The sequence below is a fragment of the Peromyscus maniculatus genome, chromosome 10 (genome assembly GCF_049852395.1).
Source record: "Peromyscus maniculatus bairdii isolate BWxNUB_F1_BW_parent chromosome 10, HU_Pman_BW_mat_3.1, whole genome shotgun sequence".
Taxonomy (NCBI): domain Eukaryota; kingdom Metazoa; phylum Chordata; class Mammalia; order Rodentia; family Cricetidae; genus Peromyscus; species Peromyscus maniculatus.
Genome location: NC_134861.1, coordinates 11,837,699 through 11,855,561, shown reverse-complemented (window position 1 = coordinate 11,855,561; position 17,863 = coordinate 11,837,699). Strand labels below are relative to the sequence as shown.

At 49.8% G+C, this 17,863-nt stretch overlaps 1 protein-coding gene across 4 annotated transcripts in view; it reads left to right on the top strand.

The window, feature by feature from the left end:
* Positions 1-17,863, top strand: part of Tns3 (tensin 3) — a 244,712-nt gene that overhangs the window by 131,645 nt on the left and 95,204 nt on the right. For all 4 annotated transcript variants that reach the window (XM_076545949.1, XM_076545948.1, XM_076545950.1 and 1 more), the window contains 6 exons: positions 3,112-3,224; positions 3,923-3,983; positions 4,768-4,843; positions 15,941-16,070; positions 16,298-16,363; positions 17,366-17,470. In XM_076545949.1, coding sequence (XP_076402064.1) covers positions 3,112-3,224; positions 3,923-3,983; positions 4,768-4,843; positions 15,941-16,070; positions 16,298-16,363; positions 17,366-17,470 — 551 coding nt within the window. The remainder of the gene's footprint in view (positions 1-3,111; positions 3,225-3,922; positions 3,984-4,767; positions 4,844-15,940; positions 16,071-16,297; positions 16,364-17,365; positions 17,471-17,863) is intronic.

Genomic DNA, 17,863 nt, shown 5'->3' with positions numbered 1-17,863 from the left:
CCACGAAATTATTCCAAAGTCAAGATCGTAATTGGCTCTCTTTAGGTCGAGGGAGAAACTTAGGATTTGTGGCTGAGAAATTCAACCTTCTAAGCAACCATAGACAAAGAAGGAATTGCCCAGAACCTCCTGGGCAGGAACTGAATCTAGACCCCATCTATAATCTGTAGATACCCAAGGTCTTTGCGTAAGATGGGCTGGTATTTGTGTAGAGCTGATGTGTATCCTTCTCTGTGTTTTCAGGTTTTTTTTTTTTATTAGTGTCTAAAATAATGGATTCTGTTATAACATTTGATAAATGTATATTGTGCCTTATGCTCATATCCATACCCCCATTATCCTATTCTGTTCCTCCTCCTCCCACTGGTCCCCTTTCTTCCCCCAAAAGTGTGTGTGTGTGTGTGTGTGTGTGTGTGTAACACATGCATAAAATCTAGGTTCACATATGAGAGAAGACACAGTATTTGTCTTTCTGACATTAAACTGTAAACCTTCTAGGTTCCATATAACACTGAAGACAGTGTAAACACTGAGTGCCTAGCTGTCGCGCTATATTGGCTGTACTGAATAGGGAGTCATTAGAGGAAAATAACCTGCTTGTCTCCACTAAGATGCAGGCTCTTTTCCTCCAGGATGTTTGAACTGAGTTTGGTTGAATCTATGGATGTAGAACTTGCAGACACTGAGGCTTACTGGTGATTCCCATTGTCTGGGTCCACTGTGAGCTGAGCACCCCCTAGTGGACATCTGGGAAGTGATGTTCATTAACAACAAATTTCCTCAGTGAGGAAAGACTGAGACCTGGGGTGGAGGTGGAGGTCTGCCCTCCCTTCCTGAGTGACCACCTGCACATGGGTGGCTGTCTGTCTCAGCCTCCTCGTGAGCAAGCTTATGCAGATGCAGATTTTTGTTGCTGTCACCTGTTGCTGCACAATGGAAAAAAGCAGCTCTTTTTCTTTTCTTTTTTTGGTTTATGTAGTTATTTGTTTATTTATTTATTTTTAGGCAGGGTCTTGTGTAGCTCAGGATCATATACTTATGATCATCTTGCCTTTATTACCCCAGTGCTGGGATCACAGGCATGTAACCATGCATAGAAAAACAAACAAACAAACAAACAAACCGAACCCAAAAACATTTTTCATGTTGTCTGACACCTGGACAGCAGTCTCAGCCAGCCAGCTGACATCATGGAAGCTACCCATCTGTAATACTGACAGGAGCTGGTGACCTCTGGGCAGGGAGAAGTGTCAGCTCTCTCAACAGTTTGTCCCACAGAGAGTAGGAGTCCCAAATCTTCACGTTTCAAACTACATACACAGCATTCATCATGTGTGATGTGAGCAGGCACCCTGTCCACCCTAGTGCATGGGTTGGGGTGTGCATCAGAGCAGGAAGTGACTATAACCAACACAGAGCCCTCACACCTCCAAGTCTCTGTGTGTCAAGATCCGTCTCATCTGAGGGGTCACTGAAGGGCCACACACGCCAGGCCAGGTCTGGATTGTCATAGAGTCCCCTCACAGGAAAGAGAAGCCAGGAATGCATAGTTCCTAATGTTGGGGATTACCCAGGACTGGGAAGAGGGAAGCACTGTCTTAAACAGGGTCTTAGGTATTCCATCCTGAGCCTGTGTGTAACTCCATTACCTTTGCTTAAGGCCAAAGAGCCAAGGCAACTGGTGAGCTCTGCCATGTATGGGGCGTAAGTAATGGGGTCACAAGATGGTTCTTCATTCTGTACCTGCACACAGCAGTTCAGGAAACTTTACAGTCAGAGTAAGCTCATGGAGCAGTGTGGAGGCCAGATACCCATGGGAGTTTGTGGGGGGACCTCAGGCTTCTCTGACTGGTGAGGTTTTGCCCTCATCCTAACAAGAAGAGCAATCTGCTACTGGACCGATGGGACTCTGACACCCCCCGTCTGTCACTGTGAATTTTCCCTACAGTGAAGGGAATCCTTGTGAGTTATACTAAAGCTTTCCGAAAGGACAGACCATGAGTTGTTTTCTGTTTGGTTTATTTTACCTACAAACTCAGCTGTTGATAAGGGGCTGGGTCTACATTCCAGCGTGCATTCAAAGTGTTTTCTTAGTGTAAGGTGGAGCCCATGACTGTGTTCATCCAGGAGCTTGGAGCTATGAGGACCCGTGTCCCTGTATTCGTGACAGTCATTTCCTGCTTCCTTACATGGTGCATGGCCCATTAGTTTGATGGCATGTTTTGGGATCTTTCCTTGTTTGGATTTTTTTCCCTCTTGCAGTGAGTGCAGTGCTTTGGTGAAGAAAGGCAAGAAAACAGACAGATTCCAACCAAAGAGGGGTTGCGGGTTCTGGTGAAGATTGGTTGACTGTAGTGGAAGTGCAGTCAGTGGCCTTAGGGTATTGGCTGCTTCTGGGCTCCCATGGCAGCAGGCTACGGGTCTGCAGGGCAGAGGGAAGGAAGGTGGAGGCCAGGGGAGCATCTGAGTGTGACAAGGGTGCAGCTCACACTCTGGGCATGGCTGTTATGCCGTGCCTTATGAGTACCCTTTGATCACGTTTAGTGTAGGGCCTTCTCTCTTGGCTGCCGTGTGTGCAGAAGAGTGTGAACAGTCAGCTTGGAGGCCTGAGGCCAGCGCTTGGAATTCACACGGCAAAATCCCTTCTTCAAAGTGTATAGGTGGCCTTGGGTGGCCCCGTGCTCAGTGGAGACAAGAGGGCTCAGGAGATGCATGTGGGGAGAGCAGGGTTTAGGGGCCTTTGAGAGCAGCTGCTCCTCATGGCTTATGTGGGAGCCCTGGGAGGAATGAGCTGCTGGACCTGTGCAATAGGATTCTGTCTCAGGTGCTGGCCTTGCTAGTGAGGGGCTGGGGAACAGGCGAGGAGACCTCCTAGATGTGGGTGTCCACGGGAAAGAGATGCTTATACATAAGTGACAGTGTCAGCCGTTCCCAGGGCTGTGGGTAGTGAACCCTCCGTCCCTAAACATGGGGCAGTAACTACTGTCCGTGCACAGTGGGACAAGGTGTCCCCATGGCCTCCCGACACAGTTCCCATTCCCCACTGCCTGCTCCCGAGCCTCAGCAGCTGGGAGTCAGCTGTGTGGAGTCTTAGCCACTGTCCCCCCGCAGGTATGTGCAGTTTCTCAGCGGGCTGCTGTCTGGGGCGATGAAGATGAACGCTTCACCCTTGTTCCTGCACTTCGTCATCCTGCATGGTGTCCCCAGCTTTGACACTGGAGGAGGTGAGTCTTCCCATCCCAGGCTAGAGCTCTAAATTAGCAGCCGTTTCCTCCTGTGGTATGGAGATTCTGTTCCTGTGCTTCCTGAGGGCTGTACACAGCTCCCGTGTGGGAGCAGAGCTCCAGCTTTGTAAGGTGGGAGCTAGCTGTCCATCACAGGAGGGACAGGCAGTTGTGAAGGGATGACAAGTGGCCCTGTAACCCAGGTACAGTTCCACTCTTTGTTAGGCCAGGGTCTTTCTGTGTCAGCAGCTCTGTGGTTCAGCTGTGTGCTTCTCATGGTTTCTAAAAAGGAGAGAAGCATGGTAGTCCATCTCCTAACTTGGGGTCCTTTCTTTTTCCTCTATGACATATTCCCATGGACCCTGTCTCTTTCATGTAGATGCTTAGAGCATAGAGCCTGCCCCCATCCCATGCAGGTACTCACAGGACCTGTGTCTGGAGGCAGGACCTGTCTCCTGTTCCTGGTGCATCCAAGTCGGTGCTCCCACATCAGTTGACGGTATCCATAGCTTCTGGTCCCCACCCCGGTCATTAGGAGTAAGGTGAAATTACTGATCTGCAGGATGCTTTTGTGCCTCCATGACCCTCTGGTTAAGGTCGTCCTCTGGCTGGAGGTCCAGCCATGTTACTTTGTCGGTGGGACGTCTGTGCACGGGTTAAATGATCCTGTCTGTCCTTGGCATGTGCCTCTCTTTCAGCATGCCGGCCTTTTCTGAAGCTCTACCAAGCCATGCAGCCTGTGTACACGTCTGGGATCTAGTAAGTGCCTAGCTTGTGCTGGGTGTCGAGGGTGGCTTGGGGGAGGGTTGTGAAGTGGGTTGTCTCTCCCACAAGAAGAAGTGGACCCAGCGGGCCAGTAATGCCGAAAGCCCAAAGGAGGGCTCCAAGTTTCTGCTGTGAGAGGTTCTTCCTCCCTGAATCTCTAGTTGGCTCCATTAAGGGGCTGGACAGTGGGACCTCCAGGGGAGAGGAGAGACGGAAGAGGGGAACCATTACTGTTTGGAAGTGGATAGACTGAAAAAGTGCTAGAACAAATCCCTTGGGGTTTTTGTTTCTCTTTTGTGTTTTAGCTATGTATCCCCAGAACCTGTATGGATGGCTTCCTTAGTTTGGTTTGCAATGTGTGTAGGTAGTACTTGGTTTACGTTAAGACAAAATGACGAAGGCAGTAAATGTGTGGCACTCAGAAAGACCCATTATTCCCTTTCTGGGCTCAAACTGCCCCCCCCCCCCGCACCCCCACGCCATGACACTGGGGAAGTTGTGTCCTCAGGTTGTCACAGAAGCAGGGTCTGTCCCCAGCTCGGCCCTCCTCCCAGCTGAGGCCTCCCTGAGCATGACTTTTCCAGTCTGGGGCTATGATGATGCTAGACTAACTCCCCCCAACTCAGGGCTCTCTGGAACCTCTTGACTCATTTCCGTAAGGTAAAGCCTCCAAACTTGGGATCTGGGCTGCTTGTGCAGATTCTAGCCATTTTCTCAGCTTGTACTACCGTGGTCATGAAATCGCAGGACTGTAATGATCTGTTTTCTTCATCCGAAGCAACATTGGCCCTGAAAATCCCAGCAGGATCCGCATTGCCATAGAGCCAGCCCAGCTGCTGAAGGGCGACATCATGGTGAGTACCCATGTGCTGCAGCCATTGTCCTCAGCTACCCAGGATAGTGACCCTGAAGGAAAATGGATTTTTGCCTTAGGGAAAAAAAAAATATCACCTAGTTTATGACCTCCTTCTTAAAGAAAAGAAAGTAATAACCAATGGGAGAAGAGAAACAGCCATCACTCTCAGGGCTTTAATTTGTGAGTAAAAATGTTTTAGTAACAGTGACAGATCTTTGTCCTTGACCATCTTTTATAACAGAGCTGCTGGGCTGTGCAGTGATCCCACTCAGTGATCCCACAGCCCTTTTAAGCATCCCACTCCCTGACCTGTGTGATCCCAGGCCTCCCAGAGTATAACATCAAGAGCCAGAGTGCACCGTATAACTTGTATTGTTACAGCGTGACTAATGATCAAAACAGTGATTTCTCCAGATAATTTTGTTCTTGGAGGAGATTAAACATTACTTTTTCACCTCCTGTCTGTCTTGAATACAGAAGAACCTCTACGTGTCAAGTAATTTCAGGAAAGGTTTTGTCTGAAAGCCTGCAAGGCATGTGTACAGCTTCTAACATGTGTAGAATCATTTAGATATGATCTTTTCTTGGTCTTGGCAGACCTACTTTGTTGAGATGGATGGTGGGTGATTTAGGAGTTTGTGTTGCATTTTATTATGAACAGCTCACCTGGAGTGGGCACCTCCCTGTTTACAAGGACAGATATGCTGACACTCTTAAGGAATAGTGGAAAAACTGAGGTGTGGTGGATGACTGGAGGCTGGGGGTGCAGCTCCTCCCTCCCTGGAAAAGCAATGCTAAACCTCCCTCAGCTTTGTGTTGGTGAGCTGGGAGCTTCCTCTGCGACCAGAGAGTGATGGTGCAGAAGCTGGGTCCTGGGAGGTGCTTCCTTGCCCCTCCAGCTGCCTTCCTCCTTCTTGCCACCTCCTTTGTCTTCTCTCCCACCCTCCCTCCTCCCCTCCCTCTTTTTTCTCTTCTCTTCTTTATCTCCCTTTTGCCCTCTCTTCTTGTCATCAAATTTTTACTCAGTTATCTTTTTTCCCCTTGCATTTGGTTTTTGTTTTTTTTTGTTGTTGTTCTTTTGTTTTTTTTTGTTTTTGTTTTTGTTTTGGTTGGTTAGTTGGTTGGTTGGTTTCCAGTCTTAGCACTGGACACAGAAAGGACAGAAGTACCGAGTGATTTTTTTTTTTTTTTTTTGTCCTGGAGGTACCTCCGGGCAACATAGGCTGCATTGTAGAAGAGAATCTGGAGATGCTGCATAGGCCAAGGGAGCCAATGACATACTTGTGACAGTCATTGAGGTGCTAGGCTGGAAGAGGATGGCTCCAGAAGGTCATGGCAACTTGTCCCCATGCTTCCCGGTAGTGCCATCCTTTACACGTCTGCCTTTGGGAGGAAGCTCATCATGCTTGAAAGCGATATACCTGACCCCTTTCTTTGGGGGGCTCTGGCCTCTGCCTAGTGAGGACCATGCTTAAGTTTTGTGAACATGAAAGGAACAATCATCCAGGACAGTGCCTGACAGGTGGGCATGGGGGAGACAGGATGGGAGACAGACAACATCATGTCATCCTGATGCATTTCAAGCCTTTGTCACTATCAGAGCGGTGGTCACTCGACCTTAATTGGCCGTCCCCTCCTCCCTCTAGAGGAGCCCTGCCTGCTTAAGCACCGTGCCCTACGCTGTGTGCCCCCTAGTGGGCAACACAGCCAGAACACAGGCCCCAGTAAACATTGTATGCACTGTGGCCAGTGGAAAGTGGCTCTGGGCAAGAGATGTGGGGTGCTTTAGAGGGTCTGTGGGTGGGGGGTAACACTTGGTCACTGAGGTGATTCAGAGAAAAACTGGGTGGCACAGAGAAGGAATGGAGCTCGGTATGGGTGAGGGAGATGTTTACTGGTGGGCATGCCTGGACTTGGCCTGTTCCTGGCCCTGTGTGTCCCTGTGGAGCTGGCTGCTGCTCCAGCTCAAGAAAGTGCTCCTGAGGACTGCTGCCATTTACCAACTGGCTAGGTAAATAATGATGTGGATGGACATCTAGGGGCCACCTGGAGGCAGTTCTTACCACATGTTCATGACATGCTGTTGAGTTATGTTTATAAGCAGACTATTTCAGGCCATTCACCTCAGGGGCTTTGTTCTGGTCCTTTGCAGGAAGTTTGAATTGGTGGTATTAAACCTTCATAAAAGTTTAATTTCCAACTTGAACTGGCAAGTCCAGTTGATGGCAGTTGGAGATCCTCTTAGGTATTATTTGGGGTGGGATGGTGGTCAGGCCTGTGGCAAGGGAGGCATTGAGTCAGGGTGGGGATCAGTGCCACGATACCATGTAGGACATTTCCACACTGTGTGGCCCCCCTCTATAACGCATAGGACTTGTGAGGTTCTGCATACAAGTCACTGAAATGGAGAGATTAAGGCAGGCACAGCAGCAGCCCCGGTGAGCACAAGGTACCTTGGAGAGCAGTGCTGGCTGGCCTCAGAACTAGAAGCAACCTAATATGAGGTGTTAATAGAAGCAGAAGGTGGGTGCAGTGGGTGTTTGGGTGCCCTCAGGAGCCAGGGGGCCTACCCTGGATGTTCCCCTGACCATAAAGCACTGCCAGGCATGGAGGCCAGGAGCCAGCCTCTGCCGACCCTTGGGAGAGCCGTGGTGAGAGAGCTGCTGGGACTGAGAGACCAGGGCATGGCAGGTAGGGAGGGCTTTTTGAAGTATATTGCAGTTGAGTTTAAGTATGAGGCTTGTGCTGAGTTTGTATCCAGACCGGAAGGTCTGTTCTGATTGGCAGTGTTGTGAGCATAGGCCCCACCTCTTTCTTCTTGCTGGTTCCCTGGCTAGCCTCACTTGTTCAGACGACTGCCATAGAATACTGTGGCGCTGGGGTGCTTACATGGGTGGGTGTTTACATGGATTCTCACAGATGCTTACACAGTGCTCACGGGTTCTTACACAGGAGCTTACAGGCAACAGAACCTTCTTTCTCATGGTTCTGCAGGGTGGAGGTCCAATGTCCAGGGCCGGCAGGTTCTATATCTAGTGGGGATCTGGTTTCTTGTTTATGTACTCGCTACAGGAAAGGGTCTGGAGTCTCAGAGGGAGTTAGTGGCATTCACAGGGCCTTGGCCTCCTGACCACATCCTGTCTCAGAGCTCCCACATTCTCATACTGCCCCATGAGGTTTAGGGGATACAAAGTTAGCCCACAGCACAGGTTGGCATCTCCCGGCTTGCCCTGGCTGCTGCCTGCCAGGCGTCCAGCCTCTTGGGAGCTTCTCTGTGCTTTCTTGCTAGGATCCTCTGCTCGTCTCTGACTAGGCCCTGGACCTCCTGGTCTTCTTTCTGTCTAATCCAGGCTTAGAGAAGGGTGATTTATGCACAGACCATTCAGTGGTGGCATCCACTCCACCCATGATAGCTATGGAGCCGTGTCTACGTGCTTGCCTTGTGGGCCTGATACGGCCCTTTGGAGCAGAGCCTTCTCCAGACTAGCTCTAGCCTTTGAACTAGTAGTCCCGCTTTCTCCCTCCTGCCCCAGGCTGGTTCTCTCCTTGCCCTTATTAGTGCTGCTCCAGGCAAGCTGCAGGTAACTCTCTGTAAGAAGTGGGGATGGCTAATCCATGGGTGTAGGGCATGGCGTGACAGCGGGACGGTGTCCTAGGTGTGCCCTGGTGGAGAAGAAGCCAGCCATGCTGGAGAATGGGGCGGGGGGATGTCTGGAAGTGAACTTCATGCTACAGGACAGCACCTCGTGGATGACTCATTTCCATTAAAGTGCTGGCACACAGGTTCTAGAGCTTTCCACAAGAGATACTTGCTTTTGATAAGACGATTTCCTTCCTGCACCCCTTTTCATTCCTCCCATGGAATATTTTAAGATTGCGTTATGACTTGATCTACGCTTCCTGTGTTTATAATTCTGTGTGTGTGTGTGTGTGTGTGTGTGTGTGTGTGTGTGTGTGTGTGCGCGCGCGCGTGCGCGCGCGCGCGCTCAGCAGTTTCTGCAATGTTATCAGATAGGGAGAGGGAGACATGGCAGCTGGCGAGAGTATTTTTCCATCACAGAGTGCAATTTTTCCTTGTACAGTTCATAGCAGTGACTGCTAAGAGGTCAACTCACTGTCAGAAATCTAAAAGCACTTTTAGCCCGTGGTGTTCTGCCAAAACTGCCATGATGAAGGGACACTCACCCACCTTGCGACTTACGCAAGGATTTCTTTTCTCTTGGTTTTGGAGGGTGGAAGTCCAAGGTTAGGGTGTTAGCAGGGTTGGTCTTTCCTGATGTGTGTCATAGGTAGGTGGTCTTATCAGTGTCATTTCCACATGACTGTCCTTCCCTGAGTCCTAACCTCTTCTTACAATTGACACCAGTTGCAGTTCATCCAAACCAATCCTGACAGTTTCAGTTAAATGCCCTTCATAAAAATGTCATTCTGAGGTCCTGGGGCTTTTGATTTGTAAATATGAAAGGACATCACTTCACTCACAAGTGAGCATATACCTTAGTGTATAGTATGATTGACAGTGGGCTCCAGTGCTCCAGTGTGTGGTGTGATTGACAGTGGGCTCCAGTGCTCCAGTGTGTGGTATGATTGACAGTAGGCTCCAGTGCTCCAGTGTGTGGTATGATTGACAGTGGGCTCCAGTGCTCCAGTGTGTGGTGTGATTGACAGTGGGCTCCAGTGCTCCAGTGTGTGGTATGATTGACAGTAGGCTCCAGTGCTCCAGTGTGTGGTATGATTGACAGTAGACTCCAGTGCTCCAGTGTGTGGTATGATTGACAGTGGGCTCCAGTGCTCCAGTGTGTGGTATGATTGACAGTGGGCTCCAGTGCTCCAGTGTGTGGTATGATTGACAGTGGGCTCCAGTGCTCCAGTGTGTGGTATGATTGACAGTGGGCTCCAGTGCTCCAGTGTGCGGTATGATTGACAGTGGGCTCCAGTGCTCCAGTGTGTGGTATGATTGACAGTGGGCTCCAGTGCTCCAGTGTGTGGTATGATTGAGAGTGGGCTCCAGTGCTCCAATGTGTGGTATGAGTGACAGTAGGCTCCAGTGCTCCAGTGTGTGGTATGATTGACAGTAGACTCCAGTGCTCCAGTGTGTGGTATGATTGACAGTAGACTCCAGTGCTCCAGTGTGCGGTGTGATTGACAGTAGTCTCCAGTGCTCCAGTGTGTGGTATGATTGACAGTGGGCTCCAGTGTTCCAGTGTGCGGTATGATTGACAGTAGGCTCCAGTGCTCCAGTGTGTGGTATGATTGACAGTGGGCTCCAGTGCTCCAGTGTGTGGTATGATTGACAGTAGACTCCAGTGCTCCAGTGTGCGATATGAGTGACAGTAGTCTCCAGTGCTCCAGTGCTCTTGGTGACACCTTTTCTGGGGTTTACAGCAAGCTTTCACTGCTAAACAAATTCCTGGAACCTTTGGCCCCAACTGGGTGGTATAGAAGATTTGTAGCGAGATGCTCAGGGCCTACTCCCAGAGCTTAGACTCCAAGTGCTGGATTAGCTGAGTGGGCAGACAGATAACTAACTCAGGCTGGTGTGTGTACAGAGATGAGCTGAAGTCCAGTCAGAGTGGAAAAGACCCTTTCCCTGTCAGATGTGAGTGACTACGGCATACCTGGTGGGCTGTGCTCAGCCCAGACGGTACAAGATCGGGTGTCCCAGTCACCTCTCAGATTGGAGTCTGTGCAGCCTGCTCCATAGCTCAAACCCCCCTGCTGCTGGTCCCACCTGAGGAGTTCAGGAAGGAAGGGATGCTGCAGCACGTTCTGCTGGCAATATTCCCGGGGGAGTGAGCCATGCCTTTACCATCATCAATCCTGTGTCCTGAGGTCTGGCAGTTCAGGACTCACCCACATTCCTCCCTTGCAGCCTTGCCCATCTCTAAATGAACCACACAGACATTCAGGGCATGAGACAGCCCCGTGGTTCTCCCTTGGGCGCTGGCCTTTATTTCTGCCCATTCCTGCCTGATGTGCCCTGCTGTGGGAGGAGTGTACAAACCCACAGGCTGCAGGTGGGCAAATGTGTGAAGTGCAGGTGTGCGGGTGGTTTCGTGGCTCCTAAGAGATGTGGCAGCCACCACGACGTGGAAAGGCCTGCAAGGGGCACAAAATGTGTGTCTAGATTTACCTCCCAGCATCTCACTGGCCCTCTATGTGAGCGGCTTGTCCTTGGGTTGTTGTATTGGTGAAATGAGGCTTCCCCGATGGTCCTTCATCTTATTTCATCTGGAGACACCTTGTCCTCTTGTCAGTCAGAACCCTCCTTCGTTTCAGTGCGTGTTTACCTGTGTGCAGTTACAGTTGCCTGTTCTTTCCTGCATCAAGACAGCTTGGCAAAGATTAGCAAGGGTGGTTCTGAAATTGGGAAACTCTTCTTGGGAAACAGAATTCTCTATCAGCTTTTGACTCATGACCAGCAGATGGCGCTGTTACTGGAGACAGCGAAGCTGACATTGATGTATCTGCTTTGGGCCATCCCTCTGACCTTTCTCCATGGCACAACCCACCCGTACCTGTATTTACAAAGCGCTTTTCACGAAAGGTCAGATTCTGTGACCCTGCCACAAAGTACGCTGTGGTCAGGTGCAAGAAGGCCCTTCCTTGGGGAGGCTGCCTGTAGCTTATGTAACCTGCTCAGGAATTCACACTGCTCCAGGCCCGCCAGGAACCTGGCAGGGAGCCTGGGGCTTGAGCCAGCTTGCCCCCTCCCCGTCTCAGCACTTGGTCCAGGGCTTGTAAACATCTTTCCATCTGGCATGCTCCATCTTGCTGCCCTGCCTGGGCAAACCACAGCCACTTGTACTTTGTCTTTATGGTTGCTGGCTCCGTGACCAGTGACTGGGCTTGTGAACACAGGTAAAGAAAGCCTCCTCAAGAAGTTGCACAAATAGCACCATTGTTTGTTGTTTCTCACAGTGGGCACGTGCGTGTGATGAGGGAGAGTGGAATTGTCCCTCCGCAGCTGCCCCAGCAGAGGCGCTGGGGATGGATCGCTGTCGTATGTACGACTGCGTTATTCTGCCATTTTCTTTTTTTCCCCTGGTTAAGGCTGTGGACCTAGAGCTGGGTCAGATCTTCGTCCGTGCTGTCGTTCAGCACCACAGTCTCAGCTGTGTTGTTGTTGCAGCCAGTATCTGCTCACATTTCACTGCTTTTTGTTCACGACTTTGACAGTGTTGTGAGCACCTGAAACCACATGCATGTGAGCATCTGGCATCACATCACGGCAGCTCTCTTTGACCTTTAGCCTAGAGAGTCCCACTAAGCCGATCTAGACCAAAATCTCTTGGGGGATGCTCTAGTCCTCTGGTTGTTTTGCTTAGAGGATGTAAGGGGACTTTGGGGTCTCACTTGGCAGTGCCTGGCACATGGGGAGGAGGGTAGAAACTGACTGTCTTTCAGAGCTGACTTGTCTAGTTCAGGCATTGTTCCGCCTCAGCCTTCTAAATGCTGAGATTACAGGCATGTGCTACATACACATTTGGCTTAGGTACTTGACTTTAGCTTGGAGGACCCAGCTTTTCACCTAGTCCTGGACTCCATCATCCTGGCGTCCAGTTGAGGGTGCAAATGTATCTTCATGCAACTGTAAGGAAGCAAAATTAGGTCAAGGGTTCCAGACTGTTTACTCATACAGCAAGGGAAAAACCCACACAGACCTTCCCATGGCCGTCACCACTAACAGTTGGTTTGAGCACCAAGAACCCCTCTGCAGAAGCTTACCCTAATTAAGTTAATTATTAAATAATATCATGTACCTGGTTGTTTATCAACATGTATGTGTGATTAGCTCTAAGACTTGCCTGGATACGAACACCTGAAGATGTTCACGTTCCGTATAAAACAACCAAGTGTTTGCATACAGCCCGTGTACATTTCCCACATACTTAGAACAATCTCTAGAATGTTCACCACACCTGCTAATGCAGTGGAAGTACCATGTAAACAGTTTTCTATATTGTTTAGGGAATGGCTATGAGGAAAAAGCCTGTGTGTGTTCTGAGGTTGGTTAAGTCTGCAGGTATGCAGTAGTCTGCAGGATAGATGAGATAGTGTGCATATAATCATGGAGCTGTCACAGAGAGGTAGATTTGCAAGCTGTCCTAATACTTAGTAGCTATATACTCTGCTGTCCATCTTACAGCTAGAGAATGAAGGGCCCTGAGAGGTTGAATACCCCTGAAGAGTTTAGTACAGATGTTCTTATGCGCCCAAGGTAGAATCCGTGACAGCTGGTGATGGACTGCCCTCATCATTCAATATGGTGCTTACCACAAAACTGTGACCACCACATTGAACTGTTTCAAAGGAAAATATTCTAGAATCTGAAGTGGAGGACTGGAGTAGTCTAGACATATTCTGTGGGGACTCAAGTTAAAGCCCAAGGACCAAAGTGGGGTTTCAGGCCTCCTAGTAATCTGTATAAAATGTTTTCTATCTTAAAGAGCTGCCTCTGGGACCCCGTGTCAAGCACAGTGTTGTCCTTTCTACTCAGCATGCAGAACACAGTTCTGATCTTTGACGGCTGATGCTATAAAGACTAATACTGACATTGAGTGGACCTTCTTGTGGGCGTCAGAGGTCACCAGAACAGGGTCTTGGTTAACAGGAGGCCTCTTTTCAAAGTCTGACCTGTTGTGTTGGTGGGGCCTGTGGGGAGTCCTGAGAGAGGGGAAGTCCTGAGATTTCTCCAGATGTTCATGAGTTGATGAGATGGGGCAATGCTGTTGCTCCCACAGCTCCATGTAAGGTCAGTGAGAAGCAGGAAGCATGGATGTGATGGAGGCATTGTCTGAATACCTACAGGAGCGGTCACAGGAATGCAGCACAGCATTGTTGAGTGGCAGATGGCTCTTGTCGACAGTCCCAGGAGTATTTGAGACCTTGTGATGTGACAAATAAGAATTTGCATGCAGGAGATACATTAGGCCCAAGGTGCTTGAGAGCTGCCCAGCCTGTGGATACCTATCGCTTTCCTCCCACGCCTGGCTTGGACAGAGTTGGGATGCCTGGGTTATGAGTCAAAGTGTTTGTGTGTAGCTGAGTGATAGCCAGAGTAGAAGGTATGCTCAGTACACCTAACCCCAGGAACAGTCTGGGGAAGAGGGAAGGACTAGGGAGGTGGCCATAGGACAAGAATAGCAGTAACTTGGGTGGGTGGAAGGGAACAGAACCCACTGAGAACAAAAACAGCTATGGCTGCATTATATCTCCCTGTGGCTGGGACTGGGATCTCCCGATGCCCCTGTATTCACCCAGGTAGGTCCACAGGCCGCTTCTTCCTAGCAGCCCTCACTCACTCCCATGCATATGCTCGATTGGGCCCTGCTTGCCCTGACTTCCTGAGACCTTGTTCTTCAAATTTCTATTCTCTTAAATAGGTATACAGTTAGAGAGCAAGACTGCCTTGAAAGGGCCTTCACTTTTCCTTTCCCACCCCCGCCCTGACCCTGGTCACTTCTCATCTTCCAAGGCAGCCAGTGGAGAATAGGACAGGGTGAGAGGGCACAGGACCTTATTGGAGGGCAATGTGGAATCACCCCTGGCTAGGAGGGTTGAAGCATTTGAAGGGCAAGTCAGTGTGAGACACGAGGGCTCAGAAGAATATTCCGGAAGAATGTCTTTGATTCCAGGGACAAATCTTGGGTTTGAGTCCTGCTGAAGAGTTAAGAACTCTGCAAGAGGGAGTAGAAGACTTGAGGCCAGCATGCCAGTATTTATTGGGAAGCAAGCAGGCCTCTTGATTCCTGATTCTCCATAGATAGCTGCAAATTTGCTATGCCAAGACCACTGGAGATGGGGCCCTTGTCTGCAGCCCAGCAGAGGTGGGGCTGGGAGGAACCCGTGCATGTTTGTCAACAAGGAGCATCCCTTGCAGGCTTATTTATACCTTTTTGTTGCTTTATCAGACTGTTTCCTGGTAGATAGCACAATGTAAACAAGTTCTGGGCCTGCCCAGGGGTTGTGGTTCCCAGCCTTCCTGCCTGGGCTTCTTGGCCTTCTGCTTTCTGGAGTTTCTGGGATGGTTTCCATGGTAAGAGGATGACTGAGCTGTCAGCTGCACATTCTCTTGCCTGGGTGATGGATGCTGACGATTGGTACCCTGCTTTCCATTGACATCTGTGAGGTGCGGTGTTTTTAAGCCATCATTCACCACAAAGAGTCTCTGACAGAAGGTAGCTGTACCACATAAGCAAGCCTCCCTGTCACAGTCTCCAATGGCATGGTGTGCTACCCTGGGCACTGTGTGGTCTCAAAGGTGAGTCCAGCTCAGTCTGCCTGGAACCCATGGAGACTCTGGCAGGGCACTGCTGGCTTGTGGCTCTTCCTTTGCCACCAGAGTGAGATCCACACCTCTTCCTCACCATGGCCTGATGCTGGGAGGCCTTTGGTAGAAAGATGGGACAGGGCAGACCAGGCACACACTCTGGCCACGGTCCATGTAGACTGTCTGCACCCTGATGGTCAACATAGCCATCCAAGGTGGCTTGAGCTGTGCCTGAGGTAGGATGCCACAGCCTTGGTTTGAGTCGCAGATGTGATTCTAGTACTTCCTTTAAAATGCTACCTCCAGGACCCTTGGGCTTGTCTGTCTGGCTGGGTCTCTGTCTGTGACGCCCCATCCCCCTATTTCCCAAGCCCCCACTTTGCCCCACCCCCATATTCTAGCCTGTACTCAACAAGACGGCAGCAATAACCTGTGTTTCCATGGTGTGAGAACCAAAGACACATTCAGTGGAAGCATGGAGATTTTAGATGAAAGGGGAATATCCTCACAGTCCGCTGCTAAAATCTAGATGAGAGACCACGGAAGTCTTCTAACACAGCTCCCTGTCTGAAGGGTGTGGCCCATCCCGGGACAAACAGCTGTGGGCTTTGGGGATTTTCCTTCTGTTGAGATAACATGGGGGCCATAAGGGGATGGTCAGTGATGTGCTGACTCCCCCCCCCCCCCCCCCCCCCGGCATCTTCAGATAGGCATTTCCAGTGTGAGCTCCTGGCCACAGCTGTCCCGGGCCACACCATCCACACTTCTGTGCTGAGCTCTGCCCCTCAGCCATTGCTTGTTTCTCGTCCCCTCTTGAACCAGGTCAAGTGCTATCACAAGAAGTTCCGCTCGGCCACCCGTGACGTCATTTTCCGCCTGCAGTTCCACACCGGAGCTGTGCAGGGCTACGGACTGCTGTTTGGGAAAGAGGAGCTGGACAGTGCCTGCAAAGGTGAGTGGATGGAGCCCTCTGTCAGAAGCATTGTCCTTCTGGGTCTTCTTCCCACTCGCTGGCAGAGGTACTGCCAACAGAAGCAAAACTGAGTTGGTCTGTGGATGAACAACTCAGAGAAACCAGGGAGAGGTGGACACTCTGTGCCCGAGGGTGTTCTGTGGTAGCTTTGGGATTGACCTTGCATGGACTGGGGTGTACACAGTGTGATGTGGTTCATTTTTCAGATGACCGTTTTCCTGACTACGGCAAGATTGAATTGGTCTTCTCGGCCACACCTGAGAAGATTCAAGGTAGGTCACCGGTAGGACAATGGGCAGCCAGACCCTAACTCAGGCTGGAGACAGCTTTGAGGACCCTGAGCTTGTATTAACACCTCCCATCTTGGCACATACTTGGAAATTTTTATTATATATGGTGGTGCTGTTTGGGGTCTTGTGTATTCTAGGCCCTACTACTAAGCTTGGTCTTGGGTGATTTTTTTTTTTTTAAATAGCATATTGGATAATAAGCAGGAGGTACTCAAAAAGCCAAAAAAAGAAAGAGAGAGAGAGAGAGAGAGAGAGAGAGAGAGAGAGAGAGAGAGAGAGAGAGAGAGAAAGAGAGAAAGAAAGAAAGAAAGAAAGAAAGAAAGAAAGAAAGAAAGAAAGAAAGAAAGAAAGAAAGAAAGAAAGAAAGAAAGAAAGCAGGAGGTGGCTCTGAGATATTAGCACTCACTTGGGAAAGACCAAAAGGTAGTATGACTTGTCCGTGGTGATTCCTGAGGGAGCCCTTGCAGGCTAGGGTACCTGAGGGTTCACCGTACATCTATAGAACTATGAAGTTGTACCAAACATTTGCTTCTTCCCTCAGAAGAAGTGTTTGAAAAAGCCAGTACAGTACACCGAATGTCTATGTGTTTCAGAAAATAGATTTAATAAGAATTAATTTTCTTTACTACTCCGGTGAAATGTTGCTATCTGTCACCAGGCCTCCCGTGCATGACTGTTCCAATTTTAACTTTTTTTTCCTTGTTACTATTTGGGGACAGAAATCACTTTGTAATCTAGGCTGACCTCCTGATCATCCCACATTAGCCTCCCCAGTTCTGAGATTATTATAGGGGTATATTTGCAGGCACACGATAACTTTAACTCCCTTTGTAATTGCTTAGGAAATTACCACTCCTTTACTAGGCTCATTGTTATAGATTTAGGCAGGAACCGTTAAATACAAGGCTCGCATGTTAGAATTTCCCCGAGATGTCTTGAGACCCTGGGCTTTGCTGAGATTAACGCACCTGTCACGCCCCACAGGATCGGAGCATCTGTACAGTGACCAGGGAGTGATGGTGGACTATAACACAGCGGACCCACTGATTCGGTGGGACTCCTACGAGAACATGAGTGCCGATGGAGAAGGTGAGTGCTGCGGCTTGTAGCAGGGAGGTGCAGGGCTGAGACAGCATGTTCATGGCTACATCAGCAAAGCCCTGTGTTTGCTTACACGGTGGCCGTTACCCTGCACCCCACAGTCCAGAGGCTGCACATGTCAGTTTTGAAGGCATTGACAAGGATCAGACTTGGTGAATTTGGATCAGGGCCCTTTTTGAAGCTGTAGTATGTGGAGGGCTGGTTGGAAGCCTCCTGACTGAAGCTGGGAGTTGTAGCTGGAGTCTTCTCCAATCCCACCTAGGCCTGCAGCCACTCAGACCCAAGTAAACACACAGAGACTTAACATTACTTATAAACTGTATGGCCATGGCAGGCTTTTTGCTATCTAATTCTTATATCTTAAATTAACCCATTTTTATT